The 13030-nt window shown below is 41.7% G+C and overlaps 2 protein-coding genes across 3 annotated transcripts; both read right to left on the bottom strand.

Moving 5' to 3' along the window:
• Nucleotides 1-184: 184 nt before the first annotated feature.
• rapsn (receptor-associated protein of the synapse, 43kD) lies at nt 185-7190 on the bottom strand. The gene is made up of 8 exons (XM_034684740.1): nt 6186-7190; nt 5144-5482; nt 4313-4471; nt 3327-3425; nt 3106-3228; nt 2953-3006; nt 2581-2780; nt 185-2406 (listed from the first exon to the last, which is right to left on the bottom strand). Exons 1-8 carry the CDS (start codon nt 6408-6410, stop codon nt 2334-2336), a joined length of 1272 nt encoding a protein of 423 aa, XP_034540631.1. The 5' UTR covers nt 6411-7190; the 3' UTR covers nt 185-2333.
• Nucleotides 7191-7959: 769 nt separating this feature from the next.
• On the bottom strand, nt 7960-12282 carry kbtbd4 (kelch repeat and BTB (POZ) domain containing 4). Of its 2 annotated transcripts, none has more exons than XM_034686618.1 (5): nt 12103-12282; nt 9963-10436; nt 9747-9888; nt 9459-9565; nt 7960-9362 (listed from the first exon to the last, which is right to left on the bottom strand). In XM_034686618.1, exons 2-5 carry the CDS (start codon nt 10422-10424, stop codon nt 8502-8504), a joined length of 1572 nt encoding a protein of 523 aa, XP_034542509.1. In that variant the 5' UTR covers nt 10425-10436; nt 12103-12282; the 3' UTR covers nt 7960-8501. The 2 variants fall into 2 exon arrangements, with proteins under 2 accessions (XP_034542509.1, XP_034542508.1); XM_034686617.1 differs by lacking the exon at nt 12103-12282 and adding an exon at nt 11903-12010.
• Between the last annotated feature and the right edge of the window lie 748 nt (nt 12283-13030).

Below are 13030 nucleotides of genomic sequence, written 5' to 3'. Positions count from 1 at the left end.
TTAAAGACCATCAAGTGTTTCATGAATGAGTGTTAAATCTGTCATCTGGTGTTGTGTCGTCACAGTAAAAGACAAACATTCACTTTAAGCCTGTGATAAATGTAGTTTCATTATGTTACCTAAATAAATGCATATTCAAAAAAAGACAAGAGGCAGCAGTGACATCAGAGAAAAGTCACAACTGTTAACTTTGGCGCACTTTATTTTCCATATTTAAGGTATCCATTTAGACACAGTAACATGTTTTGACTTAATGCATAAATATATTAACAATGCATTTTCGTCCAAGTCTATATCTTTAAAATCACGGATATACCAACATGATATCTAGAAAAACATAACAACTCTACATGTATTTAAATAATGTGTTACTACTGCATTAATCCTCTGAGGAGGAGGCAAAAACAGAGGTAGTTTAAACCATTAAAGATGAGAGGCTGGACTCTCAGTAAATATCTTATTCAAACCCCAGAACCAAGAATACAAAGTGTAGATAAAGTCATATGCTTTTACAAGAGATGAACATAAACTGTACTTACAGGTAAACAGACAGTAAATCGTTGTTAGTTTGGATGCACAGACCTCAGATGTGGTTCAGAAGTGAGGTCAGGTAGAGATGTGTGCTCAAAATGAGAAACATAGAGTAAGTGCTTGTGCAGTGTTAGTCTCTCTCTCCTCATTCTGTCAACCTGACGTATAGAGAGCAAGAGAGACGTATTTTAAATCAAGTCCTGTTTGATGTTAATAGGGTATTCATTACAATGGAAATATGATTTTTCCCTTACAGAAACAAACAATTATTAATTTCTTGAACAAACATTACACCTTTATGCTGCGTGAAAAAGTACTTTGGTGAACTTAAAGCTCCAGTGGGGAACTTTTGATTTGTGTCAGTTTTGGCAACCCATTTTGACAATGTGATACATCTTATCTCTTCTGGTCTTAGATTGCTTTAGCTCATAAAGAGGTGTCCACATTCAAATCAGCCTGTTTCAAGAATAGAGAAGAACTCCATTTTGGCGCCTGAAGCAACAATTAGAAATTTAGTGGATTATGTTTTGAGGTACACTAATTGTATATGATAAGATATTTATATGATTTTTTCCCCCCAAAATCATAATATACCTAAAAATAAATCAATAAATATATAAGGAATACAAATGCTAAACCAATGAGTATTAAGTATTAAGAAATACTATAATTATTCCAAAATAAGTAAATACACAGTTACATGGATTGATATAATCCAACTTTGTTGCTCGGCGTTGAGAATAAAACATGCAACAATAACTGGTTTTGCGCTTAATATCCACATAGATTAGCAATGCCTTTGAAAGTGAATAATAAGATACTACCAGTAAATGCATATGTATATATGACTACATATAAGAAGACACTACACTAAAACGTACTGCATGTATCCATTCTAAATCATTATTTGACAAGTGTGTGATTGGTCGAAGTAGATCCTTTCCAAACAAGTTTCTCTCTTAACTTCTCAGACTTAAGAGTGCACTTTCCCAGACATGAATTGCAAGTTATTTCTGCTCCTTTTTGTCACCAAGAAAACAACAACAACAACAACAACAACAAAAACAGCTGCATGTACCTGTTCTGTGAAGACATACTAGTTTTGAATGGTTAAGAGACTTTAGTTTGTTTTAGGTTTTATAAAACACCTCAAATAAGTCAAACAAATTAACATTAGATACAATGTACATGAATACAGTAATAAATATATGCATATATATTAAATCAGATAATGTCAAAAATGGCTCTGCTCTGATAAAAACCTCAGAAAATGATGTGTACTGCAAAAGTGGAAGTTATGTAAAAAGTTAAACAACAAAATCACTATTAAAATGTTTGGATATTTCCCTCTAAGATCATTTCTTCTTGATTTCTCTGAACAACCTTTATGCATAAAACAAGAAATACTGGTTAAAAATTCTCCATCAACGGTCCATTTCCCTTTAGATATATATTCTGCAACAAACTGCCCATCATTAGGGACGACAAAGTTCTCTTCTCAGCTTATATTAAAAAGTACCACTGTCAGATATGCCTTCTCAGTCAGCTGTGACTCTCAGACTGAGCTGCGGTCTCCCATCCAAGTACACTATCACGCTGCTTTTAATGTGTCCTCGGAGTTGCACTCTGACACACTTTGCTTCAGTTCAGCATCCCTCGCACAGAGCAGTGAATTTCCCTCCTCTGCCATCTCCTCACTCATCTTCAGCTCATCTTGAGGCTGCCTGCTGCTCTGAGATCAGTCAACAGCCTGGGAAGCTTTACGCTGTGTCTGTAGATCCAACGCACAAACAGTCTTACAATCAGACGAATCCTGGCTTCATGGAGGACTTAAAACATTTAGGACAACCTTTTGTCCCATTTGTCTGCAGACACCTGCAGGGGCAAAACAGAGTGGTGTTGAATAGCCTTCATTTAAAAATACACATTTCACTACCACATAAACGTATTTTAAGTGATGTGTGAAGAGCATCAAATTTAAAGTGCCCCATAGTTTATGATATCTAAAGTCTGTGTGTCAGAAATAATACACATTTCAAGAGCGCCTACTTGAGATGGAAGATGTGGGAACAGGGTAAGGCCTGCAGTTTTTGGTCCCTGTCCCCGATGGACTCTCCACACATGCCGCAGTACAGCTCCAGCTCCTCCACACACTGCAAGAACTTCACCACCTGCTCTCTGAGCTCCTCCTGCTGCCCCCGGCTCCGATAAATCCCTTCACACAGGCAGTGGACCTTCAGCGTGCACAGCTTGAGATGGATATCAGAAAAAAAGACACACAATATGACACCATGTAAGGATTTTGTTTGGTTCTTTGTATGATTTATAAATAATTACAACTGATCCGTTTTTCTAATTTGTTAATCATCCTGTAAACCACTAATAGTCGATTGCTCAACATGTTTGAGGAGCATTTTTTACCTTGTTTCCCATTCCATCTGCCAATTCCTGTGCTCGCTGCAGGGAATCGAGAGCCTGGAACATAAACAGCGCAGGAGGGTGTGTCATAAATATGACATTCAACAAAAATGTGACCATATTTCTCCTGTGAGATTGAAATCAAATCATAGGCACCTTGTCAAATTCCTTCTGCTGAAGCCAACACTTTGCAACTCCCAGGTAGACTTGTGTTTGTCCAAGACGATTTCCAATCTCAGTAATGATAGCCAGAGCAGACTCATATCGAGGGAATGCTTTCTGGGTGGACGAAGAAAATAGAATATAGCCCACCATATAATATGGATGCAAGAGGAATAAACAAAGAAAGGAAAAATAAATAAAGGCTGATAGCTTACATCAACGTCTCGCCTGCAGCGGTGTATGTCTGCAAAGTTCAGTAAGCACAAAGCCTGCAGAGGACGGTCACCGTGCTGCAGAGCAATCTTCATAGATTCCTGTGAAAGTAAAAGACAGAATGACTCTGCTGAAATGCAGTGATGGAAAATAAAATCATGGAAAGTCATTTTTGGATCTTGTGGACAGGATGATGGGAAATAAACTGTCCAATTAGCCAGGTATATGTAGCAGATAACTTGACATGAAACAGCAGTCTTGTAAAAATTAATAATCTATTTATCTATTTATTTCTGGTGTTCATCTGATCTTATTAACGCTACCTTATTTTTTACTTTTCTTTCCACACATAGTACTTATTTTATTAATTTTACTGATGATGGGAGTAGTCAAAGATAAGAAATTCCTGTGAAACTAGTAGCTCTTATAAATTGAACCAGTTTTTGAAACAGAAAGTCAGTGATGTGATGCCTCAGTTTCAGCATGTTTTTATGTAAAGTAGCCAGAGGAGAAATGTGAAACATGAGACATTTGTTGTTTCACCTTGTACTCTGGTATTCTAAATATGAGGAGATGTGTAAATTGTTGGGCCAAATGTGTTTGGCAAATGCAATAAATATGAAATGCATCCCGCTGTTTTGTTACTATACTTCTGCACTCCAAGGCAATGACATCAAGTTATTTTTCACCCTCAGTACATAATTAGAACAGGGCGAATACTGAAGCCACCCTCTTCATTAACACTTTAAACCTCCGCCTCTGAGAGCATATTTTAGTCGAGGTCTGAGGCCTCGTACAACAGAACAACTGGCGCCTGCACCTGTCAGCAGCACAACATCTACTGTATCTGCAGCGACCAAATCAGAACAGAAAGGCGAAGAGGGACGACAACTTAGTGAGGCAACAAAAACTATGACATTCTGCAGACAGTTATATAAGTTTGTCTCTGAGGACAGTTATCATGTGGTGGACGATTATAAAACAATACCTCACAGCACTCCATGGCGTCTGGCAGGCGCTCTAGTTTCCTGTAGGCTACAGACATGTGGTACTGGCTCATGGCTCGATACTTGAGGCTCCAACCTTTGCCGTAGTCATTGACGAGCTCAGCTGCTTTGCAGGGAAAGAACAGGGCCTTCTCATAGTCCTGTTGGCAGAGGTTATTGATGAGTAAGAACCGCTGATGTCCAGATATTGTCCATAAATAGCAGTTTCCTATTTAAATTCCACTGACATGCACATTTGTTTGTAAATCTGACTCTGTGACGTTTTTTTTCTAACCTGTGTCATTTGTTTTGATAGATGTCATTTTGTGTGTTTTCCTTCTTAAAATGACTTGAAATATGAGTGCATTCTTCAAACACTACTTCATCACAATTCCATTGAAACCAATCCTCCCTGGGAAGCCAAGGGATTACTCTTACAAATCTCTGGTGTCAAGGGTACTACATAAGCCCCCAGCCAGCCAGCGTACTCACTCCACCCTTGTTTTACAACGCCTAGTACTGCATGAGCCAACCAATGATAATATTTGCTCAGATGCTCTGCAGTGTTGTCATATTATGCAAATGCATTGGCAACAACAGTATTGATTATGTAATGAAGGCACATGTGCAAACTAGTGAAAGATTTGCCTAGATAAAATACGAAAGAAATCTGAAGGGATGAAAGCGTTTTGAATTTAACAACTTGGAAATGTTGTCATTTTGGCAGACTATCTTTGATATCAAGATTTGAATGTAACAGAAAGACTGGACTGTTGTGTTTTCAGTGCAGCACATTCAAATGATAGTAATCAGTATGATTAAAAAGCAAGCACCTTAAGTTGAACGTAGATGTTCCCCAGACTGCAGCAGACTCTGCACTCGAGCATCTTGTCGTCGTTGTTGTGTGCATAGCGCAGGGCCTTCTCGTAGCTTTCCAGAGCTTTCTGGAAAACACTGAGGCCCAGGAAGGCGTTGCCCATACTGAGACACACCTGGCCATTGAGCTGCAGGCTGACGGTGGTACCTTGCATGTTTAAGCAGGTCTTACAGTAGGACACTGTTTTCTGAAAGTCGCATAGCTTCTCATTGCTGCGTGCCAAGTTCAGGTAGCCCTCTGTCAGGTAGTCTGGGTCTTCCATTTCCCTGGCTGTGTCTATCTGATCCAGGGCGTACTGCGAACACAGAGCGAGATAGGACATTTGCAGGGAAATTGTCAATGAAAACATAGATGTTAGATTCAAAGAGACAAACCAAAAGGAAAATAATGCATTTCTTCAAAAACATGAGGCCTCTAATTTATGAAGCCCTCATTAGAGATGGGGGAAAGAGAGTGGGTGCTGCTCCACACAAGATGATTATGTCAACAAGACACCCCACACTGTTACTCAGGTTGCAGGATACTTATTTACTCTGCATCGTGTGGAAGCCACAAATTAACCCATACATGTCAAGATCACTGTAAATGGAACCAAGAGGGTGACCTCTGACCTCCTATTGTTCAATAACCACTTGGGCATGGAGGAAATGTTAAAACGCTGATGCAAGATGAACTGTACCTGACCTGAATCAATATGATGACATATTCAATTGATGGGTTATTTAAAAGCATTCAGCCTCTCTCTCCCTCCTTCTCTCTCTCCCTCACACACACATACACACACATGCAGACACACACTGCTGGTTGCATAACACAAAATCACAGGATCAGAAATGTGACAAATACATAAGCAAGAAAAATGTAAAACTCATACACAAAGGCAGAACAGGTGTTTGGAGAAACATTTAGCCAAAAAGCAGTCAAAGCTTTGCTCATATCTGGTTAACTGAGCTATATTCAGCTGTAGTATGTGGCGTACTGTTCTTTGGGAGGCTTACCTTGAGCATATCTTTATATTTTCCCATTTCTGAGTGAGCTGTGATCAGACACCCCAACACCCGAAACTTCCCTCCAGGATCAGAGGTTTTCTCCAGCACTTTTGTCCAGACATGCAGAGCTTTGTCCGTCTGGTTGGACTGGTACAACCTCAGGCCCTTCTCTATCTGCTGCTTGGTTTGGTCCTGGCCCATCTCTGGTGCTAGGCGCCTCATAAAAATATTCATCAGTTTAGGCCATGCAATTTCAGTGAGGCAGCAAGAAAATAGATCCTTGCCATGCACAGCACAACTCCAAAGAAGATCCCTTGAAGATGATCCTCTGAGAGGTCGGAGCCAGAAAGGCCTACCAGACCCCACACTCTCAGCTCCGGCTGTGCTGAGACGGAGAGGAAACTGGATCCACCCCAGTAAAACAGCAATACACCAGGACCATTATCACCAGTCACTGCGTGGAGAGCTCTACAGCCAGAAATATACCTTCCACATATAACCCTGCATGATCCCCTCCGAGCATCGAGCGTTTCAGAATTCTTCCTCGGATTTCCGTTTCAAATATGCCAAAGAAACACGTTTCTCAGCGGACTGCTAGCAGCGATATCCCAGAATACCTACTCCCTCCACACCCCAGCGAAAGGAATTCTCAGCACCCCCAGTGTCCAGGCCCCCTCCACCTTCCTCCTAGTGCTGGCGCTACAGCAGATGGCCTTGTCACTCTAGACCATGTGTCCCTTCAGGAATTCTGTCCTGCCCTCAGCAAGCAGTCCCAAGGTCACTTCAGCTCCTCACGATCCACCTTTACACCAAACCTCAATCACTGACCAAACACTGCACGACACATTTTTTACATCGCAACCCTATTGAGAATTAAAACTCCACACATCCACAAATGGAGGCTCACACAAGTGGGACGGAGAACTCTGATACAGGAGCTATAAACAACTTTATTGCCCAACAGTAAGGGACAGCGCGTCAGATGGTGCTTCGTAGTGGTCGTCAGTTCCTATTGGGAGTTCTTATGGAGGTGCTTATGTGCCCCTAGAAGCCCCCACCCCTTGTCTTGGCGTCAGCAACTGATGCTTAGAATAGTTCACAAAGTCTGACATGTTACTGGGTTTGGGTTTCAGCTGCGCAGCCTCCTGCAACACATCAATGGGATCATAGTTTTGGCCTCTTTGTAGTAGCTTTCTCTCCTTCCACTCCCCCCCCTCTCCCCCCAAAGGACAAAACAGGCACCTTTAGCACCAACACATACCACCTACCATTCAGAGGATGTACGACTGAGACAAAGATACTGTCAGGGGTCTTTGTTGGGGGAAATTTCAACAGCAACAAAGTTCATTCCTAGGTGCATTTCTGTAAAACTGCACAAATGAAAGCTCCCAAATCCTTTCTAGTACACTTAATATCAAGACAGAGTTAATATATTTGGAGCTCCTCTCCATGCGCTGAAGGACTGAGAGGTTCAGGAGGTCGTTCATCCTGGCGGCGATAAGACTTTACAACGGATCTTGCTTGTGTGCACTCTATTAATACTACTGATAGTAGCTTTTAACATATTTTATTCACTTTACCTTGTTGATGGAATTTACTGTACTGCCTGACTTTGAGAGTGCTTGGTTGTGTATGGCACACACTGTATGCTGCTGGACACCCGAATTTCCCCTGTTGGGGATGAATAAAGTATCTATCTATCTATCTATCTATCTATCTATCTATCTATCTATCTATCTATCTATCTATAAGGACCACGAGGTACAAAAGAAAAAGTCAGAACTTGTAGCTACTGTGATACATGTATATTTGACATCTTAACATGAACATGTACATCAAAAAATACAATCTTTGGACAAGAAATGGAATGATTATAAAGTCTGAAAACATGTTGATGCATGTTTGACATCATTACATTTTCTGAGTTTTATGTTCAGTAAAGTTGTTCATGCGTATCAAAAAAAAAGCAGTGCACAGGACACAATGTCGATTATTTCATCACTGGTTACAGCATCACTACAAAGTGTTAAAGAGATTCACAATGAGACGACAAAGTGGCACACACACACACACACACACACACACACACACACACACACACACACACACACACACACACACACACACACACACACACACACACACACACACACACACACACACTGAGCTGTATTTACTGCTCTGATAATGAAGTCAGAAACAAGTTAAGTAAACAAATAAAGGGCAGGATGTTTGAACAGTACAGTCATGGTCAGTTATCCAGCAGTCCTCCCTGATTCTCTGTGCTGATTTCAAAGACCACACTGTGAACATCCCGAAGAGAGTTCAGGCCAGAACAAACTGCCAGTTTGTGAGGAGGATCTTTATCCCTCTGATGACAGAGACCACAGATGTAGCTGGGTTAAACTTCAATGTGTTTGCGTCCCCTTTCTTACATTTGTCCCTGAAGACGTAAATGCAGCCATTACAGCTGGCCACCTTCCACAATGAAGGAACGCAGCTCCACACTTCTGGGAAGCGCAGGCGGGTGAAGCTCTCCAGCAGAGGGTTGTAGCACACCAGGGAGTCTCCCTCTGCCACGATGAAGATAACATCCATGTGAACCGCAGCGTGCATGCAGCCAGCGAACGGCAGCATGTAAGGTTTGATCTGACACTTCTGAGAGGCAGTGTCAAAGCACTGAATAAGTCGAGATGGCTTCGTGAAGAAGTCCATGTCATTCTCTTCCCCTCCGAGCAGATAGATAGTACCTCCCAAGTTAACCCCAGCAGCCCCTGACACTGCAGTGTCCAGCTGGCTGGTTTCTGTCCACATGTTGTCCTTCACTGTGTAGAAGATGACAGCATTTGAAAGAGTGTCCTGTAGTGTCTTGCCTCCTAGCGAGTAGATAGCGTCCTCTGTGGAGACAGAGACCATGGTGTGGTGTAAGCGGTCTCTGGGCAGTGGGGCGCAGCGCTCCCAGTCCATGGTGTGCATGTTGCACTTCCACATGCGGCGAGGGATGGACCCCCCAACCACATACAGGTCACCTCCATGTTTACAGGCCGCAGTAATTTGATGACACAAACTGTTCTGTCCACTCACGCTGATGGAATCGTCCTCATCACAGTGAAGTGACACAGCCAGGGAATGAGTCCTCGTCTCTTCTTTACCAATCAGGTAAATGTGGACGTTCTCACCTATTTCCTAAAGACATGAGAGGGGGTCAAATATGAGTAAAACATACAAAATGAGTGTGAGACTGTTAACAAAAAAACTAAGCCTTGATTGAAAAAATGTTACCTTCAGATTTTCTTGAAGGATACAAGAAAACTCTTCTCTTTCCACCTTGTTGTGGTTTATCCATGACTCGATGGCCAAGGTTGGATTCTGGGAGCTCGGAACTCCATCTGGACACAGACAAACACAAAACCAGGGGAGACGGTGAGAAGCAAGGGATGCTCAATGCCTTAACCATTCAGCTAAAATGAGGCTCTGTAAAAGGTCTATTTCTGTTTACTGGACTATGACTATGCATGTTAACATAGAGTTAGTTAGAAAGAATTGTGATAAGCAATCGATGGGTGATACCTTTGATGATGTCCAAGAGCAGACAGAGAGGCAGGTTCTGAAATTCTTCAGTCTGATGCAGCTGGGTAAGGTGGATTTTAGCACAATGCTTAGCTGCAGTATACAACTCCTGGTCACTGTGTCTGTCCGCGAGCCACATCACCTGAGCAAAAAAACTGGGAATTATAAAACTGAAACTACACAATCATTATAGAGAGTGTCAGACTTGTTAATCACCTGGAGGCAGTTCTTGACCTCGACTGTCCTTGAGAGGAAACGGGAGCATTCCTCAAAGAGCGCAGTCAGCTGGTACATATCTGCCATCTCATAGGTGTCCTGCAGATCGTCCACCCTCAGTTTAATCGTACCGTGATAGATATAGTCAACCAGCAGCTGAAAGACAGTGGCACCGACATCCTTCAGCTCAATAGAACGGTTGTGGGACTCTTTGAGGTTGGAGGTGAACATGGAGCGAAAGAAACTGCTCTGTGCAGAGAGCACAAGCCTGTGCAGGTGAAACTCTTTGCTGTCCACGGTGATGGTGACATCAGCAAACAAGCCATCCTCCAGACAAAGATCCATGATGCTCTTCACCACACGGCTGGAGTGGGAGCGGTCGGTGAAGGTGTATCCAAGGAAGTAGTTCTCCTCTCCCACTGAGCCCCCAACACTGAGGCCCCCGTCCTCGCTTGAATCCATCTTTTTGCGCACCTGTGAAAGCGACAGAAACGTGCAGCATGCATTTACATTAGAAAACCATTCACTAACTCCTACCTATATTGTTCATTTAAATTCAAGATGTAGTGGAAACTACCAGATAGTGGAGTGTTAAAAATCTGATACATTTACATGGGAAGTGACCATTTTTTGGGAAAAATAATATAATATTATAAAACTTTCCGATAGGGATCCCTCATGTTCTCTTGTGTCTCAGCAGGATGCAGAAAAACTTGTCCATGCATTTACCTTTAGCAGACTAGGATACTGTAACGGGGTCTTTACAGGACTCCCTAAAAAGTCCATCAGACGGCTGCAGCTCATACAGAATGCTGCTGCTCGAGTCCTAACAAGGACCAAAAAAGTAGACCACATCACTCCAGTTCTTAGATCTCTACACTGGCTTCCTGTCTGTCAGAGAAAAGACTTTAAAATCCTGCTGATGGTCTATAAAGCACTGAATGGTTTAGGCCCAAAATACATTGCTGATCTGCTACTACTGTATGAACCACCTCAACCTGAGGTCATCGGGTACTGGTCTGCTTTCAGACCCAAGAGTCAGAACGGAACATGGTGAAGCAGTGTTTAGTCATTAAGCACCACATATCTCGAACACACTCCCTGAAAGCTGTAGGTCTGCTCCAACTCTCACCTCTTTTAAATCCAAGATTAAGACTTTTTTATTTGCCACTGCTTCCTATCTCAGCTCATTTTTTGTCTTTTTAATTGTGCTCTTGTATGCTTGTCTGAATGTTTCCAATGCTTTTAATGTTTTAATGTAAAGCACATTGAGTTGCCCTCGTGTATGAAATGCGATATACAAGTAAAGCTGCTTTGCCTTGCCTTTAATACTCATGTGAATTGAACAGAATATTCAAAATAAAAATATTGCCGTTAAATCTGTGCAGCTGATGTATTTTCTTATTGCTTTAGTATTAACTCTCACACTATTACTCTATACCCACAGATGCTTCAAAAGAGATGTCCACCCCATTTATGTCAACTAAAAGAGATAAAGACTAACAAGGGGGGTTTAAATCAGTACATTAGAAGCAGACAGAAAAAAAGAGCTTGGTAATACTGACATTACACTGATGTAAACAGAGATAAACAGAGGATGCTAGTGTCGTTCCTGGGATGCTTTAAAAAGGAAAATCGAGATCTCGTTCGCGATGCCTTATTAAGCTTTATTTAACTTCTGCGTTAGAATAGATAAACACTCAACCCGAGTTCTTACAGCAGTTCACATGCGTGGTTGGTCCTGCTTTGCTACCGCGGGCTATGTTTTGTTTATAGTGACGATTAGCTGGTATTAGCATCCATATCAGCTAGCTGGCTGACTTGCGTTCTTTTGAGGGAAAATTCAACCATTACATCGTTTTGGTAGTTAACGGCAGGATTTTAAGTGACACGACAGTTTTTCAACGATTTATAAATAACGAGATGGCAAGCACGTTTACCTTTTCTCCACTATTTTATCATTCAGCTGCACCTGAACCCGGAAGTAAATAAACTTTTTCAACGCTCAGCTATGACGCAGACAGGAATGGCCCGATGCTATCAACTAGTGCCTCCTAGTGGTGAAGCGGTGGTACTGCAGTTGTTAGATGGAAAAACTCATTTAAATCCGTGTAATGTTTCTGTATTTCACTTGACTCACGAGATATCATGTAGTAAAGAAATCAGTTAGCCCAGGGCTTCCCAAAGTGTGGGTCGGGACAGTCTATGGTCTTTACAGTCTATGGTCGGGACCCCCTGGGGGGGTCGCGAGACACAAATGGGGAGAGGCACCCTACTGCAGGCAAGATGGCGCCGCCACAACATCCACACCGGAAGTCCATACCGGAAGTCCATACCGGAAGTGATTCTTTAACCCCCTCTCTACCCAATGCCGGATGCTTCGAACTGGAAGTTTCTTCTTCGTGTAGCGTATTGATTGCATTAGTCTGTCGCTGCTAAATCAATTAGCAGAAAGCTAATTGTGATAGAGAGAGTGAGTGAGTGAGAGAGATCCCGCTGTGTATGAAGAACAGAATAATGTAGAGTGTTAGTGTGTGTGGGGGGAGGGGATGAGAAGGAAAAGACTGTAAGTAAGAGGGAAAATACACTCAAGCTGTACACAGAGATCTATATTCACCACAAAAACAACAGAGGCTCCCCAGAAATGTGTACTGTACATCTATCATCAGTGGCTGACAGTGGTGCCTCAAGTTGAAATATTTTAGTCCTAATATTTTATGTTGATTTGGAGTTTGTAATAGCAAAAGTGCATTGTTCTTTTTCAAGTACAACATTATCAATACAAAAGGGTTAAGACATCATACATATAACATTAAAAGAACATAAAATAAAGTATAATTCTACATTTCAAGTAGGGGTTGGATGGAAAGAAACAGTAGCTATGTATACATTTGCAGTTTTTCTAGTCATTCTAATTGAAGGTTCCAACTTCAATGTTTTCATGGACGCCAAATAAAGTGATCTTGTTAAGACATTGGTGTACATGCATCAAGCATTCAATCTGAATAAAACTGTTTGACAATCTCAGAGTGTTTACGCCCATCTAATGTCTCAAAATAGAAGGAGAA

This window comes from Notolabrus celidotus, chromosome 6 (assembly GCF_009762535.1).
Source record: "Notolabrus celidotus isolate fNotCel1 chromosome 6, fNotCel1.pri, whole genome shotgun sequence".
Classification (NCBI taxonomy): Eukaryota; Metazoa; Chordata; class Actinopteri; order Labriformes; family Labridae; genus Notolabrus; species Notolabrus celidotus.
The sequence above is the reverse complement of the archived record's forward strand: the minus strand, read 5'-3'. Positions and strand labels throughout refer to the sequence as shown.